Source organism: Opisthorchis viverrini (genome assembly GCF_000715545.1).
Source record: "Opisthorchis viverrini unplaced genomic scaffold opera_v5_110, whole genome shotgun sequence".
In the NCBI taxonomy this organism is placed as follows: Eukaryota; Metazoa; Platyhelminthes; class Trematoda; order Opisthorchiida; family Opisthorchiidae; genus Opisthorchis; species Opisthorchis viverrini.
The window spans coordinates 860,767-876,379 of record NW_008751760.1 but is presented as its reverse complement, the minus strand read 5'-3'; the positions used below and the strand labels follow the sequence as shown (position 1 = coordinate 876,379).

General features: G+C 42.4%; 1 protein-coding gene across 1 annotated transcript in view; it reads left to right on the top strand.

Annotated features, from left to right (window-relative positions):
• Positions 1-947: 947 nt before the first annotated feature.
• The window catches only part of T265_13791 (hypothetical protein), a gene marked incomplete at both ends in the record, with an annotated part of 89,829 nt that continues 75,163 nt past the window's right edge, over positions 948-15,613 (top strand). The window contains 1 exon segment of the mRNA XM_009170539.1: positions 948-1,297. Coding sequence (XP_009168803.1) covers positions 1,098-1,297 — 200 coding nt within the window.

The window sequence follows — 15,613 nt, the reverse complement described above, 5'->3', positions numbered from 1 at the left end:
AGATTTGGCAATATGCATAAGTAAATTACCATGGGCAAAAGAAAACACAGAGCAAAGTAAAGGTAGCTTTATTTATTACGGAAAAAAATTTATTTCAATCCAAGAGGGTGGCATTTAAATGAATAGGCAATTGACAGGTGAAAATGAGACCAACGCTTAGAATAGAAAAAGATGAAAGGATAATCTCCTGATTGCAAGATGAAGTTTTAAGGCGCAACAGGTGAAAATGTCGGTGCAAATCAAGGAATCTGAAGACCCAGAAAACTTCATCTGAATTCTAGTAAACTACATGTTTCTGATTGTACTACGCTGATTTATCGACTAGATAATTTTGAAGTCGTCGAAACACGAACTCTGTCAGAATTAACCAAACAACTTTATGTTCGACATAATGGATATCTGTAATACATTTCCCATGCTACACTGTCCTTCCCGAAATAAGGACATGGAACCGTGCGGAATATCTATAGATAAAAATTGAGATAGGTGATTCCCACGTTACCGGCTCTATTTTCACATAATTTCTGCTTCGCCATTACTGAAATTTCTCTGTAGCAGCTCGAAGTTAACGCTCATCACATAGTAAACTATTGATTTGGTCTTTGCGTGATTTTGTTGTCCATCTGCTCGGAATGCTATTTCTCGTCTCTATATACACACAGACAGATGTATAAGACAAACATTGTTAGAGCAGACACACTTGTGAACATTAGCACTTGTTGGCATGAGCAAGACGAATCTCGGTTGCTGCACAATAGTGGCGAGGTCAAACACTCGGTTATCTCTCCATATGCAAACAACACTTTGTGCCGGTGGGCCAGTATGGCATGTGTGGCAGTGGGCCAATCGCAAACTCCGGAACTCTGCTCAAACCAACGTGACGCACTAAAACACGTGAATACCGAATTTTGATTGGTTGATCAATGGTGGTCTCATTTGTCGTGCGCACGCCAATTCGTACTGCACAGCTGAAACTGTGCAAATTCCAGTCCACAGTTTGCCAGAATACCACTTGATTTGTGTGAGCAGTAGTCACAAGCGGGATCAATGTGCCCTCCTTCAGGATAATTAAGTCTCCACATTTTGCCGAGTACATTATGTTAGTCTGTGAAGCGTATTGCTTTCTCTCCGCGCTGATAATCAGCTCCAGTATTCACGAGTCCGCTGGTGCTCAAAACAGTCTGTCGCCAAAACTTCCACACTCAGTAAACCGTGCATCTGAAGCGGAAGTTGTGAGACTACTCGATGAAAATGTGGAGTCCGAGGATGGCGAGACTCCAGACTTACAGCCCCAAATGTGAGTTCCGATCGATTTGACAATTCTGCACATTCGTTGACACTCCATTAACCAGCAGATATTCTATCTGTTTTGTCTGCTGCTTTCATAACTTTGCTTTTATGTAGGCTGCGGAAGATAGTGCACTTAATTTCAATAGCTATATTAACTCTTGGCTGGGCTGAGAATTACTGGATACCGGTCAGGCTAAAAAGAGCTGAATTCCACAAACTGTAGCTAACGTTGCGTTTATGGATTCGTTTTAATAACCACTTGTCTCTCTTTTCAAAAAAACCTCTGAACCAGCAATACATAGGAACCAAAACTTGTTTCTCGACATATTTTCCCAATTTCTTTTTCTAACGAGAAGAATCTCGTCAAAAAAATTAATCCGAATGCACTGTGTACGGTCGATGATTGACATGGTTCCGTCGAAAACTGGGAGACAAGCGCAACTATTTTCATAAACCCGAACAAGTGTTCGAGAAGAGATTCAGCTTGTTGTGGTGCACCTAGAATCAATATCCCTTTAGGTGATCCTCAAACTGTACTGTATTCCTCAAATAAATTCCTACCTTTGCTTCGAAAGGCAATCGGTTAAATGTATGAATCGTCAAGTAAACCGTTTGTCAGATGGGACATCAATGGGGTCTTGTTTCAAAACTTGCTTGAAAAGGAGGCATTCAATGGATAAATTCTGATAGACCGATGAACTTGGTCACCGGTTCCATTTACGTCGTCCAAAATAAAACAAGGATCGCCTCTTTGGCTGGAATACTTTGGGTACTTGAGTAGTAAAAATTAGCACCTTAAGAGCCACAGAAGACTGAAAACAGAAAAAACGAGTAAACAGGTGGCTTTCTAGTGGGTTATTTCTACAAAGTAGTGTAACTATCATTCAAAAGACTTGGACCATTCGCTTTTGCTCTCCTGGTTTCCCGCATTCCGATAAACTACCAGAATACACAACCAGCAAAATCAAACCACAAGTGTCGGTTTCTACGGTGTATATCAATCGATAATTGGCGTATTTTGATATTTCGTTTTGGTTATACTTCTACTTTTCGGAGCACAAAGGACCGAGGACTTGTTTACGTTGCGTTACTTTTGTATCTTGCTATGTTTCACTCTTAAGCAAGTGAAGTTGGACGGCACGGCTAGCAAGTGCGCAGAAACTCGAATTGGAACAACTCACCTGAGCATACATTATTTGGCATAACAGTTTCCTATTGGATCAACATGGAGTCTGATGGGGACCAGTTCCCAACCAATGGTCCTGTCTCTACCCTGCCGCACACGCGGCTAAGTCACAACGGTACTTATCACAAGAAATAGGGTTGAGAAACATCCACAGATGAGAGGTTTTTCCTCGTACAATTCAGTAGCAAGTCGCAAAACTGGAGTCTGACTGTGTCGCTCTCCTTCGCCAATAGTTAAGTAACAGGGCAACGGGTTTCTACAGAAGACGACTAGTTGTGCGAAGTGTTAAGTAACAATTCGAATACATAGAAATGATTATGGAATCGTGTCAGTATACATCACGACCATCCTACCTGAAGGGTTTCTCCTGAAACGAGATTGCTTCCCCGGACAGGGGGCAACAGATCCATAAAATCCACCTTTCAATGAGAAACCAAAAATTTCCTTTCTCCGTGATCTTTTTCTTTAATAAGGATTACCGTTTTCATAGATAATAAATATGTGAAGCCAAGAGTCGATACACAAATGCGGGTGGACTTAAAGTGATTGCGTAGAGAAGAGCCACCATCTATCTTTGCTCTTAATGCATCTTATTTCCGTCGCACAACGATGGAGAAAGTCTACCACTGATGTATATTTCCTGGTGCGCGACCAGCCAGGTAGAACATAAGCCCCACAAAGCAGGTTGCCCTGTGATTTCCCCCAAAACATCCACCTGTCACTTTCCATAGGGTAGCATCAATCTGACCCGATATGGTACAAAGTGAAATACAAGCACCAGCACAATTGAACGTGAATGTATCACCCAGTCCAACCAAACGAAATGAGGTCGGATACCCAGAAGGATGGTTAGGTGTCTCTGAAAATTTGGCTCATGGTCCCTGGTTTATCACTTCCTACGTGTTACGTTGTCGATATCGTAGGCTACAAGCACATCATCCTTGAACACTTGTTTCCCAAAACGCATGTAGTGGTCCCCTCAATGTTTTCAGTCAGACGAGATTTTGCTTTGGTTTGCACCTGGCGGCATCTAGTTATCTCAACTTCTAGTTTTGCCTCAACCATATCATTCTAAGTGATCCCGTTATACGGTGTGGCTGAACGGAATGGACCCAGGCTCACAATCTCGGTCCAGTAGTCAAATCAGTAAATTCTGATTTAATTTTTAGTAAGAACCGAGGTACATCTTGTAAAAAATGTAGTATACCTTCAAATGCAATCAGAACGCTTGGTTTCTCGATCGACGGACTGATTTCCCCAACAACCGAGGTGAATCCTAGGTTCCCAAAGGGTATGGTTTTTTTTCATTACGTTTTTGGATATCTTTCTTTGAAATCTGGTAACGCTCCACTTAAGTTTACAGTAGTGCCAACTCCAGAAAATGGCTTTTAACCAAATTCCAAGTCAGCCGTGGGTACGAACCACTGCAAAACTCAAAAAGTAAAGTTGATACCGCAAATGCTTTTGCTGCATGACATACCCAGCGACCTTGGACATCATACGGGTTCCGACTAATTTGCAAAACCGCGCTTCGCATAATCTTTTGCGCCAGTCGTACTTTGTTCGGAAGATTGTACTTTTCTAACTGCGAGCTGTAAATCTGCAGTTCAGTTTCTCTACCTGTTGATACTATAAATCCAAGTAAAAAACGGACCATAGGTTACAGTACCTGCGGACTAGATAAGGGGTCACCGGACTGGGGTTACAAGTAGAGATCATTTGCACAATCAGCAGTTTGGATATGTAGAGGTGCTAAGAAAGGGCAGAAATAGACTACTTGAACCCAAGCTATTAAAATGGGTAAAGGGAAGTGTTTTTAACGGCTGGCTGGAATTCTTCTTCTGATTATATATCGCTCCTATGCCGTTCACAGCAACCTGACGGTATTCAAATTTTTGCCGGAATGGCCAATCACACAGTTCAATAAAACAACCGACAATTCTGAGAAACTTCGGACGGAAAGTTCCTGTTAGTGGGTGTTATTGATAAGCCAGGTTAATGACCCCGAGCATTCCACTCAAGCATTCCGACCAAAACAGGCACTGACTGATGAACAATTAAAAACGAGTTCAAATCAGCCTCCTGGAAGCACCTATCCATACATGGCCAAAACTACGGAGCCTTATCCTGAGGTACCTGTAGCATTTTCCATCCCTAACCGGGCTCTAAATGATTTTGAATTTACGCAGTATGAAAGATCGATATTGCAGCCATATTTCAACTAATGCTAGGAAAAGACCATAAACTCTCACAAGATTTAGGACAGTCAGACTCATTGATTATTTGCAATTGATATTGGTAGCTCGAGTTGTACTGATGGCCGTTGGTTTCTTTTCTGAGCCTGGCAATTTGGTTGCAGAAGTTCCATCACCAGGTCAGATGGCATCATCAATTGGTTGTGAGTGGAAGTCCGTTGATTTTGGTAGTCCCTTTAACCCCAACGCACTGATGACATCACCTCGACCTGCAACCAACCGCCTAGCTTATCGAACAAACCAACGACTGTTTGTCCGTAGTGCATGTTGTAAATCATTGTCATTCTGCTTAGGCCCTCTTCTCTAAGTTACTTTTCATCGTTTTATATACGCCTGTATTCATTGAGATGCTCGTGTAGCAATTGAAGAGGCTGCCATACCGTACCGGCAAATGGTTAGAGGTCTGACCAAAGTATTCTCCTGGTCCTCCGGGCCAGAGAGGGGCATCAAGCATGCCCACTTGTTCTTTAGAGAATTTAATGCAACATTCTTTTTCGCCAAAAAGATTTTAAGCTTTTAGGTCAAAGCTTTAGATGAGAGCCCTAATCACCTTGGTTTCTGGTTTGTGACACCGCGGCAGTAGCTCAGCTCGCGTACAGCCAGGATTCCCATAATTCTATGCTTGCACGATGGAGAAGCATCAATTGTGAACAGCGATGTTGTACTCTGGCTGACGAAGAGAATATCGTCTTCCGCTACTTGCCCATTAACTGAAGACTCTACAACTATCTTCTAATTTTCTTTCTACAGTTAGCGGTTTCATCAGAGCTTCTTTTCACTCAACTATGTTTTTGACTACGTATATGAACCCCGGTGCGTTAGGTTCAGAGAAGTTTCTTCTTACAGACCTGCTGACAACAACCATTCAACTTAAAACTGACGGGAATTTGTTGACACAATGGACTACACATAAGGTTGCTGAAACATTCTCAACATTCTCAGCACAATGACTCAAACTGCCATACAGTGTTCTATGATATTGTACTCCGATGACGTCCAAAATCGGTTGTGTCACATTCGTTAGATAATTGAGCGGCAAAATCACAGTAGAGACGCACACTCATCGTCAGGCATTAGAAAGGCCTTCCTCAGTTAGGCCGTCGGCGCTTTATTAAAACACTGACTCCTGCAAATTCGACTATGCTCATGCAGGTACATCCACAGGCTGAGCGGTTTCATGATGTTGGTAGTGCTGACTGGTTCTTCGCAAGTTGTCTACGGATATTCCGTTTCTGTTAAAACGCATGAATATGCTCCCTAAGATCGCGAGATTTCTCAAACTTAGTTCGAAATGACTACTTGAAAGCCCGGCTCTTAACCACAGCTTTAGTCTTCATCATTACCGCAGATCAACTTTTCACATGACAATAGTTCTCTAATATGATTAGGTGCTATGTTTCCCGATTAGTGGACCAAAATGCAGCTGATTCTGTTTTTTTCCTTTTGAAGTATGTGTCCTCGGTTTTTTTGGGACTACAAAATGCTCACGATCTTTTTCGAAAATTTCAAAGGGGCCAAGCTAGAAGCTTGATTTAGCGCTGATTTACAGTCCAGTCCTGTAAGAATATGGCTTGTATGATAGCAGCGAACACGAGATTTTTTTTGTCCACGTGCATGTGGGCTTCTAATAGTTACAGTAAACTTCGAGATATATGAGTTTAAATACATGTTCATCACTCATTTGCGGGCTATCGATAAAGCAGAAATCTTGGCAGCAAACGACCCCACTAGTATTTATGTCCGTGTGCAGGAGATTTAAAAATCTCTTTCAAAGGACCGAAGCGTGATGAAACGGGTATCAGCGAGGTGGTTGTTTTGAAAACCAAGCAGAATGCTCCCCATGAATGCGGAAAACTGTTTCTTTTATCACTCACTCTCTGGGTTAGTCTGGCGTCTTGTTTCCTAGGGGGAGGTTTTCAGTGCTCTACTTAAATCTACATTATTTTAATCAAATCAAAGTTAAATCGAAGCATCAACGCAATTTAGCTGTGCTGATTTATCGAGTCTGATTTTATCCAGGGGCATGTCACAGATATTTACGTCCATTGTAGTTCACAGATTTCTATCGGGTCCATTAGTGTTGGTACCAAATGTCTCGTAATTTCCTTCAGCCTTTTGACATCCAAGTTTAAAAACTATCCTTTTAGCTTGCTTGCTTTAACTTGGGGGATGTGGCATGCGGCTCATCTCGTTCCATTAAGCATACATAACACGAGACTACACAGATGTGCTATGAAGGCCTTTTACCGAGCCACGATACAGTTACTGAGATGTCACTGACTAGTTAGCTAAGCTCCTGTGATAGCTGTTGGTTCCCAAATGGCAGTGGATTAGAAACTGTTAGTCCCTGAGTCGTCCATCTAAGAAGGAGCTTCATCTGCAGGGAGGTGAGATCACGCTGTGTTTGTTCCGTCAGCTTAGAGGTTTAGAGGAAAACAACTATACATGTATGCACGTGTAACCTCACTTTATTTGAGGGACAGTCAGAAGGAAGAAAACAAGCGACTATCGTGGATCTTTGCCAAGATTTTGATGTTGTCAGCAGAATTTCACCTAAAACACCCGTTTTTTATTTTTATTCATTTACTGATCTGATGGAAGAGTGTCTTTCCATATCACAAAACCGTTGCCCCAACGACCTTCCAAAATTAATTGTGGATAATGTTTTCACATATACGACGCTTCTAAATGCATGAACTTTAGTGTAGTAAGTCTTGTTATAGGATCATTTCTATGTCTCAACTGCTATCCGAGAAAGTATTGTTGGTCAACATCTTGTTACAGGTTGGTTCTTTATTTTTTTTTGCTTTACACTCGCCTTTATTTTCAGGGTAATTCATTGTACTGTATTGTGACACATGTGTATTTTGGGCTCATGACTAGATGTACTTGTGCCAGAAGTGACTTTCTCCAACCAGTGCCACAGACCAGCGCACAGACCAGGCCGAATAATTACCGGTACCGGCCAGCCATTTGTATGTAACTCGAGTGTGTCTAGACAGGGTTACAGGCCACCAGGCCACATTTCGCATACAGTGTGGTCTGTTTCACATAGTCCAACGGTTATCAGCTATCGCTTAAGTGCGCTACTGGTTTGAACCTTGTTTCATCCAGTTCTTCCTCCGATCTTAGTCTTGCGCAGAGTACGGTAAATTCTTGCGGTCGCACAGGCATGCTTTGCAGTATTGTAAGGCTCTTACTTTAAAAAAGATTTTGGCGCTGTACCTGGTAGTCAGAGACTCCTATTGACTGCACAGTCACACACACGAGGAAAGTAAATGTTTGGTCTCCCTTGGTGAAACCCAGTGACATCTTTAGTTTGGTTTGGTTTTGATACACTTAAAATCCATTTATATGATGACCCTACAGGTTGAGTTACTTATATGGTCTCTTCGTACAGGATCTTCAGATATTTTGTCTAAAAATCAGCATGCGACCTAATGGTGGGGCTAGCATTTCTGATCGACCTCACACCTCAGTAAACACAGAAGCCGGATGCAAAAGAGAAATCTGCACAACGACTGACTTTTTGCTTTACATATTAGGTATACTTCATGAACAGCACCCTTCGAACCATCCAGGTGCTGTATAAGTTTATGCATAGTTCATCCGTATCTGCATACTTAAAGCAAAGCCGTCGATTCTCTGTTTTTCGGCTTTTTAGATCAACCCACTCCACCTATCCGTAAAAGTGCTAGAAATGAACAGGTCAAATCGGGTGCTAGTGATATCTGCACACGCCCATGCAGGCACCTAGATTTCATATCACCACATAAAGAGCGTGACGTTGGATGAAAAAAAGGATGCCTTTGACCCTTGCGACTTGTCACAGTTTATCGCTCAGCGTGTACGCAATACAAAGCAAACTAGCTCGGATGAAAATCCTTTCGAACGTCAATATGCCCTTTACATCAACCCTTTTTCAAGGTTTTAGAAAATAATGTCAATTCGGCCTGATTAGTGAGTGCCTCATCGTTCTTCAGGACCAAACGTTCTACTTCTCCCCAAAATGAGGAGAGCTATACAACCAAATGAGCACTGAAGTCACCAAATGAGGGGTAATCAGACATGGGGCACATCGAAAAAATGGGTTAATCTAACTTGTGCCGGAGTACCATATAAAAGAAGAGACACGGTCACTTTAAGAATGAACCTAATTGTGGAGAGGTGTATAAGCGAAACATTTTAGCGAGGAGTTTAACCGGGAAACTACTGCACCGGTACCGTGTTGTATCGCGTTATGACTTCTAGGCAAGGAACTTTGCCTAATTCCACAGCTTGTAACGATGAGAATGATGTTGAAGAAGGTGGAATAAGAAGACAAGCAAGTTACAAAGTGTCTCTAAATGTTTACCGGTCACTTTAAATTTTGCTGTGCTACTGAAATCAGTGGCGCTCCCTCAGAAAAAGCAGTGTTGATCATGATGATGATGATGATGATCATTCTAAATGATGGGCAATGTGAGTTGTGTATAGAAGAGATTGCGGGAAGCGAGTGGCATGGGCGATTAGGAATTTCGTGCTCGCTTGAAGGAGCAATAATCGTGGTACAGTCTCACCATCTGTGATGCTATCTCTGACAAGAAACAGATGTGAAAACGAGAAACATGGGTCAACATTGTCCCTAGAATATACAGAAAAGAGTAGGAGCTGTTGGTAGCGTGAGGAGACTTGGGATTTTTGTGGAGATTTCGTCCTGTAAGTGAAGCCAATCTAGGCTGAAAAGCCGAGGAGCACTGTACAGCTATTTCATCCTTACTGGGAATCATCAGCAGTGAGCATCTCACGCTACCCCGAGGAGTCTCGAACCCGCGACCTCCCGGCTAGTAGTTTGAACACTTAACCGTTCGGCCACGAGTGGCTGATCAGCAGTTTGATTAACTCGCACTTAGACAGGATATAGCATTCAATATTAGCAACATCTTCTCTATTCGTTTAATTTCATGAGACTTTTCCAAGTACAGGTAGTACGATAGACTTTTTATCTTGTGGTACAGTGGCACAACATTAAGTACTTAATCGAGACGAAATCCAAACAGGGGCCAAAGATTTCCACCTCGATGGGCAGATTCCCCCGGGAATGATTTGTAATGTTGGTTTATGTGTTAGATTGGACGATGCTCTTCTCTTACCGAGCGGGAAGTATGTTGACAATCTAGCCCCTCCCTTCTTAAGGCCTATTAGGTGCATCTAGACTCCAAATTTCTGGGTACCAAACTTTACTTGACTGATGAAATTGGTGTTTTTATAATTGACCTAATGTTGCCCAAAACAACTGAATATCTCTTTTATGATATTCTTCAGCTAAATCTTCCATTCCAGCCGAAGTGCTATTTCAGATATCTTAGTGTATTTTCCTGAAAAACCATACTACCCATAAGGTTGCTGAAAGCCCTTTCACAGCTTATCGCTTTTTTTGTGTAGGTTTGTACAATAATGCACTGGTCTTTTATACATATTGGCCAAATTTTCACATGGAACCCACCTCATGTGTATCGTCTGCCAAAAGACTCTCCGGACTTAGCGAATATACACTCATAGTTTGGTTTTCCGAGAGACTCACCTTAAACCCAACTGAATCTCTCGGTTTTGATGTTTCCATGAAACTTGAGGACTGCGCCTAGCTGATAAGCCCCAAGAAGGGCAAAACCGGTCGTGGGCTGTCGGGGAGTTTTCAGCAATCTCATGAGTAGTGCATTGCAAAAATATAAGTGTATCGCCACTCTGCGGACTCTTTCGAGAAACAAACGATATATTTCTGAGTCCGACGACTGAAGTGGATTACGTGGGCGAAATTAACATGAAAAACTCTGCCTACTGACCTACCAAAACATTCCTGGAGTGCAAAATATGCCTCCGTGTCAAGATTAGAGACGAAATTAATCAAAACACTACATCATGTTTCTAAAAACCGCAAGTAGTACGTCGCGTTGACTGAAGTCTCAGTGTGGAACGAAGCAGTTCACACAATATTGAAATCTACCTCCAAGATAAGAGAAATACCCGTACCTTGTCGTTTTAGCACACTAGCCTACTCGGTTATAACCTCAGCAAAAGCACCTTTAAACAAGATAAATCAAAATCATCTTGTGTGCGGATATCCCGCCTTGAAAAGGGCATGTTGTTATGCTTCTGTCAGTGACGGTCAACAGCAAGCACTCTGTACAAGTAGGAATCGGTCATGCGTTCTTTCGATCTTTCTCAAGACGTCTACTGAGGTTCGAAAAATCATCAAGCAAACCTACGCAGAAGCACAGCGAATGTTAGTATCCTTATATTTTTAACCCCTAAACAGACTAAAATATTCACCTGAAACTAACCTTAGTGTTTTGTGGTCGACATGTGTATTTTTATACTTATGGGAATGATTTATTCTACTGCAAATTTCGTACGAAGCTCTGAAAAATTTACAACTGTGCCTGGCTTCATTAGATTCTAGAAATTTCCGCCGAGTCCACCCCAATCGACTCAGTTTATTCGCTTTTGACAACAACATCCCTCTTGTCCGACTGGGTTCTTCCTACACCAAATCAAAAGCCGTGCAGTTTGATTCACGTTACGAATTGTCAGCTCGACCGGCCAAACAAATGCGATCAGAGCAGTCTGCTTCAGTTAGATGACGTTTAGTTTCGCTAGACAGCCCTTTAAGTCATGAATTCAAATTCTGCTAATTTGGCAGTACTGGATGATCGTGAATTGGACGACCTCTAAGCTAGACGCTGTCACTTTGTCTTTCCTCGTAATTTACCGGCGTCCGTGTCCCATCACCGTCCCAAATGCGTCACCTTTTAAGGCCGTTTGACAGGCTTTTAAACAGGACCGATAAGCATCTGACAGCTTTAGATAACAGGTGCAACCGTGATTGTTTCTTGAAAGAAAAGTTCGGCAAAGTGGAACACAACACATTCAGTGAATTTCTTGGCAAAACTAATAGATTCGCAGTTGCCAACTCGAAGTTTAGCGCAATTCGAGAGCTCAAGTGAAGTGCATACCTCACTTTCCTGCCAACCTGCGTTAGTGCGTGTGTGTGGTAAGGTTTTCGCTCACTCACCTGTGCCCAACTTTGTCCAGGAATCTGATGGTTCCGTTCTCAGTGAAGTGGAACTCACAAGTGAAGCAGCGGTGGTGGAGAGGGAATCATGTATGGTGTACTCTCTGGAATTCTCATCATAGACGAAAACAGCCCGTCACCAAGACAATAGTCCCACAGAAAAACCTTTCCGATCAAAAACCTGGAGAAATCCCGATGACTTCTCAACTTGACAGTTTGACTACACATATTTGTCTACATGCGACTTACCTTTTCCCGTTCCATTGGGATAGGATTTTTGTCATATATATTAGATTAGGTTATAGGATCAGATAGAATTACGCAAGTTGATGATCATTGTTCTACCTGTGAATTAGAATGGAAAAACGGGAATCAGATATCTCGTTACAATGCGGAATAATACTTCCCCGGTTAGATCACTCTGTCCATTTGCATCCTCTCGGCAAAACTGAAGAATACAGTTTGCTCTATGACTTTTCGGCAGGTCTGTCCCTGTTCAACCGTATGAGGCGGTTCAAATCAATATAATTGCTGATTGTGGTTCTAGCGCTTGCCTCTCCTGCGCAAAAAACAAAATATTACAGAAACCACAGATATCGAGGTTCAGAAGGGAAAATTAACCAGATCCATTGGTACACTGGTGGAAGTTTTTGCCGATGAACTTACGGAATTCCCTCCCCGGCCGCCAAACGGCTAACCGAATTGAGAAACAAAGCCTGCCAAAGCAGATCAAATACTTGTCTCCCAGTCGTGCCTACTAAAACAGTATACAAAATTCGCTGGCATTTGCCTGTTGACGAGAAACTGCTCTTTTGAGTTCACACCAAATTTTATGGACGATGCCTTCGAATGCAATCGTTGGACAACCTCGGGATAGGACTTCAGGTGCCTCCAGCTTATGTTGTGGGAAAACTAATACCACATTTGCTTCTGTCTCCAGATTTCTAAAGAACAAAGTCCTGTACGACCACACACACTTGAATCTGTTTGTCTCAACTAAGACAAATGATTGAGTAAGGTTCCTTCCCTCTCCGAATGAAACAGGCCACAAGGATGGTTACTTGAAGGAGAGTGGTTTTGACGAAACGTTTTTGAGTAGCATTTCAGGAAAGAATAAAGAAAAATTCAACGTTCGTTTCCAAAATATTTCTGTTTCTTTTGAAATTTTATCGAGTTTTGCACTAGCAATCTAGTGTCATCAAAGTAGGTTATGTGCTCGTTAGCTTAGAATTTGTGAGTCTGTCCGTTTTTCCTAATCGAATTTGATTTCTGTCTGGCTACCGAACCGCAACCAAAATCGTAACTCTAAGTTGTTTCTTTTCAAATCAGCATACTTATTTGCCCGCCTCACAACGCCATTACGTACTAGGGATGGGAACCAAGAACGTATACAATGGTAACTTGGTCTAGCCATAATTTGATTCTAATGAATAACGAGTTGGCTAGTCTTCCCCAAGTAGGCCTGTTCTTGGCAAACTGAGTTCTCCATAGACTTGAATCTATCCTGATGTACTCAACTGTTTCTTCAGCCCAACTGGTAAGCTTAGGTAGTGTTCCTGGTAAAACAAAAACGAGAGAATTTGAATCGGTAACACCCCGTGTAATAATTTGGTATCATTGTACACGCAAATGAAGAGACAAATAATGTTGGACAGTACTTGAATCCATGAATGTCCACTATTTCGGGTACCATCAGAAAGCTTTCGTATTTTCGTTAGTATTGCGTGCATACGCGTTAATGCATTGGTTACATATTCCCAATTATTTCTGCGACATTTGGACTCCTGTTGGACTCACAGGTTTGACTGCGCTACGTCGCTAGTTTCCCATGGGCGGAAGCCTGCAAACTGTGTTAGGCTGCTTCCGATAAAGCAGAGAACACTCCTTAATTCAGTCTGCTTGAACTTTATTCGATCTTCAGTAACAGCTGACGAGAATGTGCAAAAAGGTGTCGAAATTGAGAAAGTAAGGCACAGGGGAAACATTCCTCGGCCAGGTTTAGCAATCTCGCCACTATCCGTCATGGCCCTTGCTTGCTTCAAGAGTGTTTGGCATTGCCGACGGGAGGGTATGAACTTCATCGGCAAAGGGTACTCAACCAGACCAGGCCTCAGTGAAGGCAGTAACCCTTATTTGAACGAAGAGTTCATCGGCAAGGGGTACTCGACCAGACCAATTTGAGTCTACTTGCTAAGCCGCAGTGAAGGCAGTAACCCTTATTTGAACGAGACTTCATCAACCGACGTTTTAGTAGCATCAGCCCTCCTTTCATCTGTTCAAATACCATCATAGTCTTGTCTCTTACTACCTGTTGATTGTCATAAATTATCACATTCAAACTCGTGATGAGACTCTGAAGTGCTGGAGTTGGGACAAAATTCTTTCTTCTTGTGAGTTATAGGTCTAAAATTATTGTTCTATTGCATATCCAAACTTTGAAGCCTACTCCATCGGTTGTTTTTTTTAGAAAAAACTCATTTGTAATTTTATTGATAAGTTGGCAAAGAATGTATTGCTTCTGCGCTAAAGTCTTGATGACTTCCTCATTTCCCAAAACGCTTGCTCATACGTGAAAGGAATCGGAAAAAATTAAGTTCTGGGTTGTAAAAATGACCCCAAAACAGAAGCATTTGCTGGATATCGTCAAACATTTCAACTGAAACCTCTCATGTATAATGTTGGCCAGCAAAAGAAAAGGAGGATAGATGAAATAGAAAAAACACAAAAACCATGGCGTTGACTAAATTACCAAATTCCATCAAGGGTCAAATGAGAGAGATTGCAGTTCTTAGGACTAACATTCATATCTTTCAAACTGGCGTAAGTTTTCTGGCATATCCACACCAAGGCGGGAAATCATTGCATTCGAGTTACGTTCTTAATAGAGCTGATCAGTAGTATATGTACTTGGTCGGGTCAGGATATGCACGCGGGGCGAGCATGTTCCCACTGCTCCGTCAGTCCACGCGAGACGCACCTGACCTATCCGGAAACTGTAAAGCGGCTTTCAAGCTTCATTGGTGCCAACTTACGAGGAAATCCTGGTTGGTGGGTCAGTCGACAGAAACAAACGGGACATTTACTGAGCCGTCTTTCGAGGCGTCGGGCAAGCCAGTCACATCGCTCAAATGTGAATCCATTCTTTTGTTCAGAGGCGTTCGTAAATGTCGTACTCCCGGATGAGGACCGCAGGACAAGACAAGCCAATTTACTGAGCCTCTTTCGAGGCGTCGGGCAAGCCAGTCACATCGCTCAAATGTGAATCCATTCTTTTGTTCAGAGGCGTTCGTAAATGTCGTACTCCCGGATGAGGACCGCAGGACAAGACAAGCCAATGGCCATTAACCCTAACAGACATGGCTGTCACCCAGCCAATGACCACTCCTCATCAAAGCTATCGCCTTCAAAACATTGCTCACAGTCTGCCATACCGCAAAAAGGGAACCACTCAACGTCTATTAATTGGGTGGGCCATCGCTTCTAACACGTAGGTCTCGCTCACTCTACCTGCTGATCCTCGGTTACCAAAGCAAATGGAAGCATTGCAATTTGATGTACGGTTTGTGAGCTGAAAGTGGGCCATCGCTTCTAGCACTAGGTCTCACTCCTTTTATCTTCTGATCCTCAGTTACCAAAGCAAATGGAAGCACTGCAATTTGATGTACGGTTTGTGAGCTGAAAAAGTAAAATGAATTGGATTGCACTGGACTGAAGTAAACTGAACTGAAATTAGATAAGCTGCACTGAAGAGAACTGAGTTCAATTTAACTGAAATGAAATCAAGTGACATGCTCTTCAGAAGCGATGATTTAGGTGCCCTGGTATGGCAAC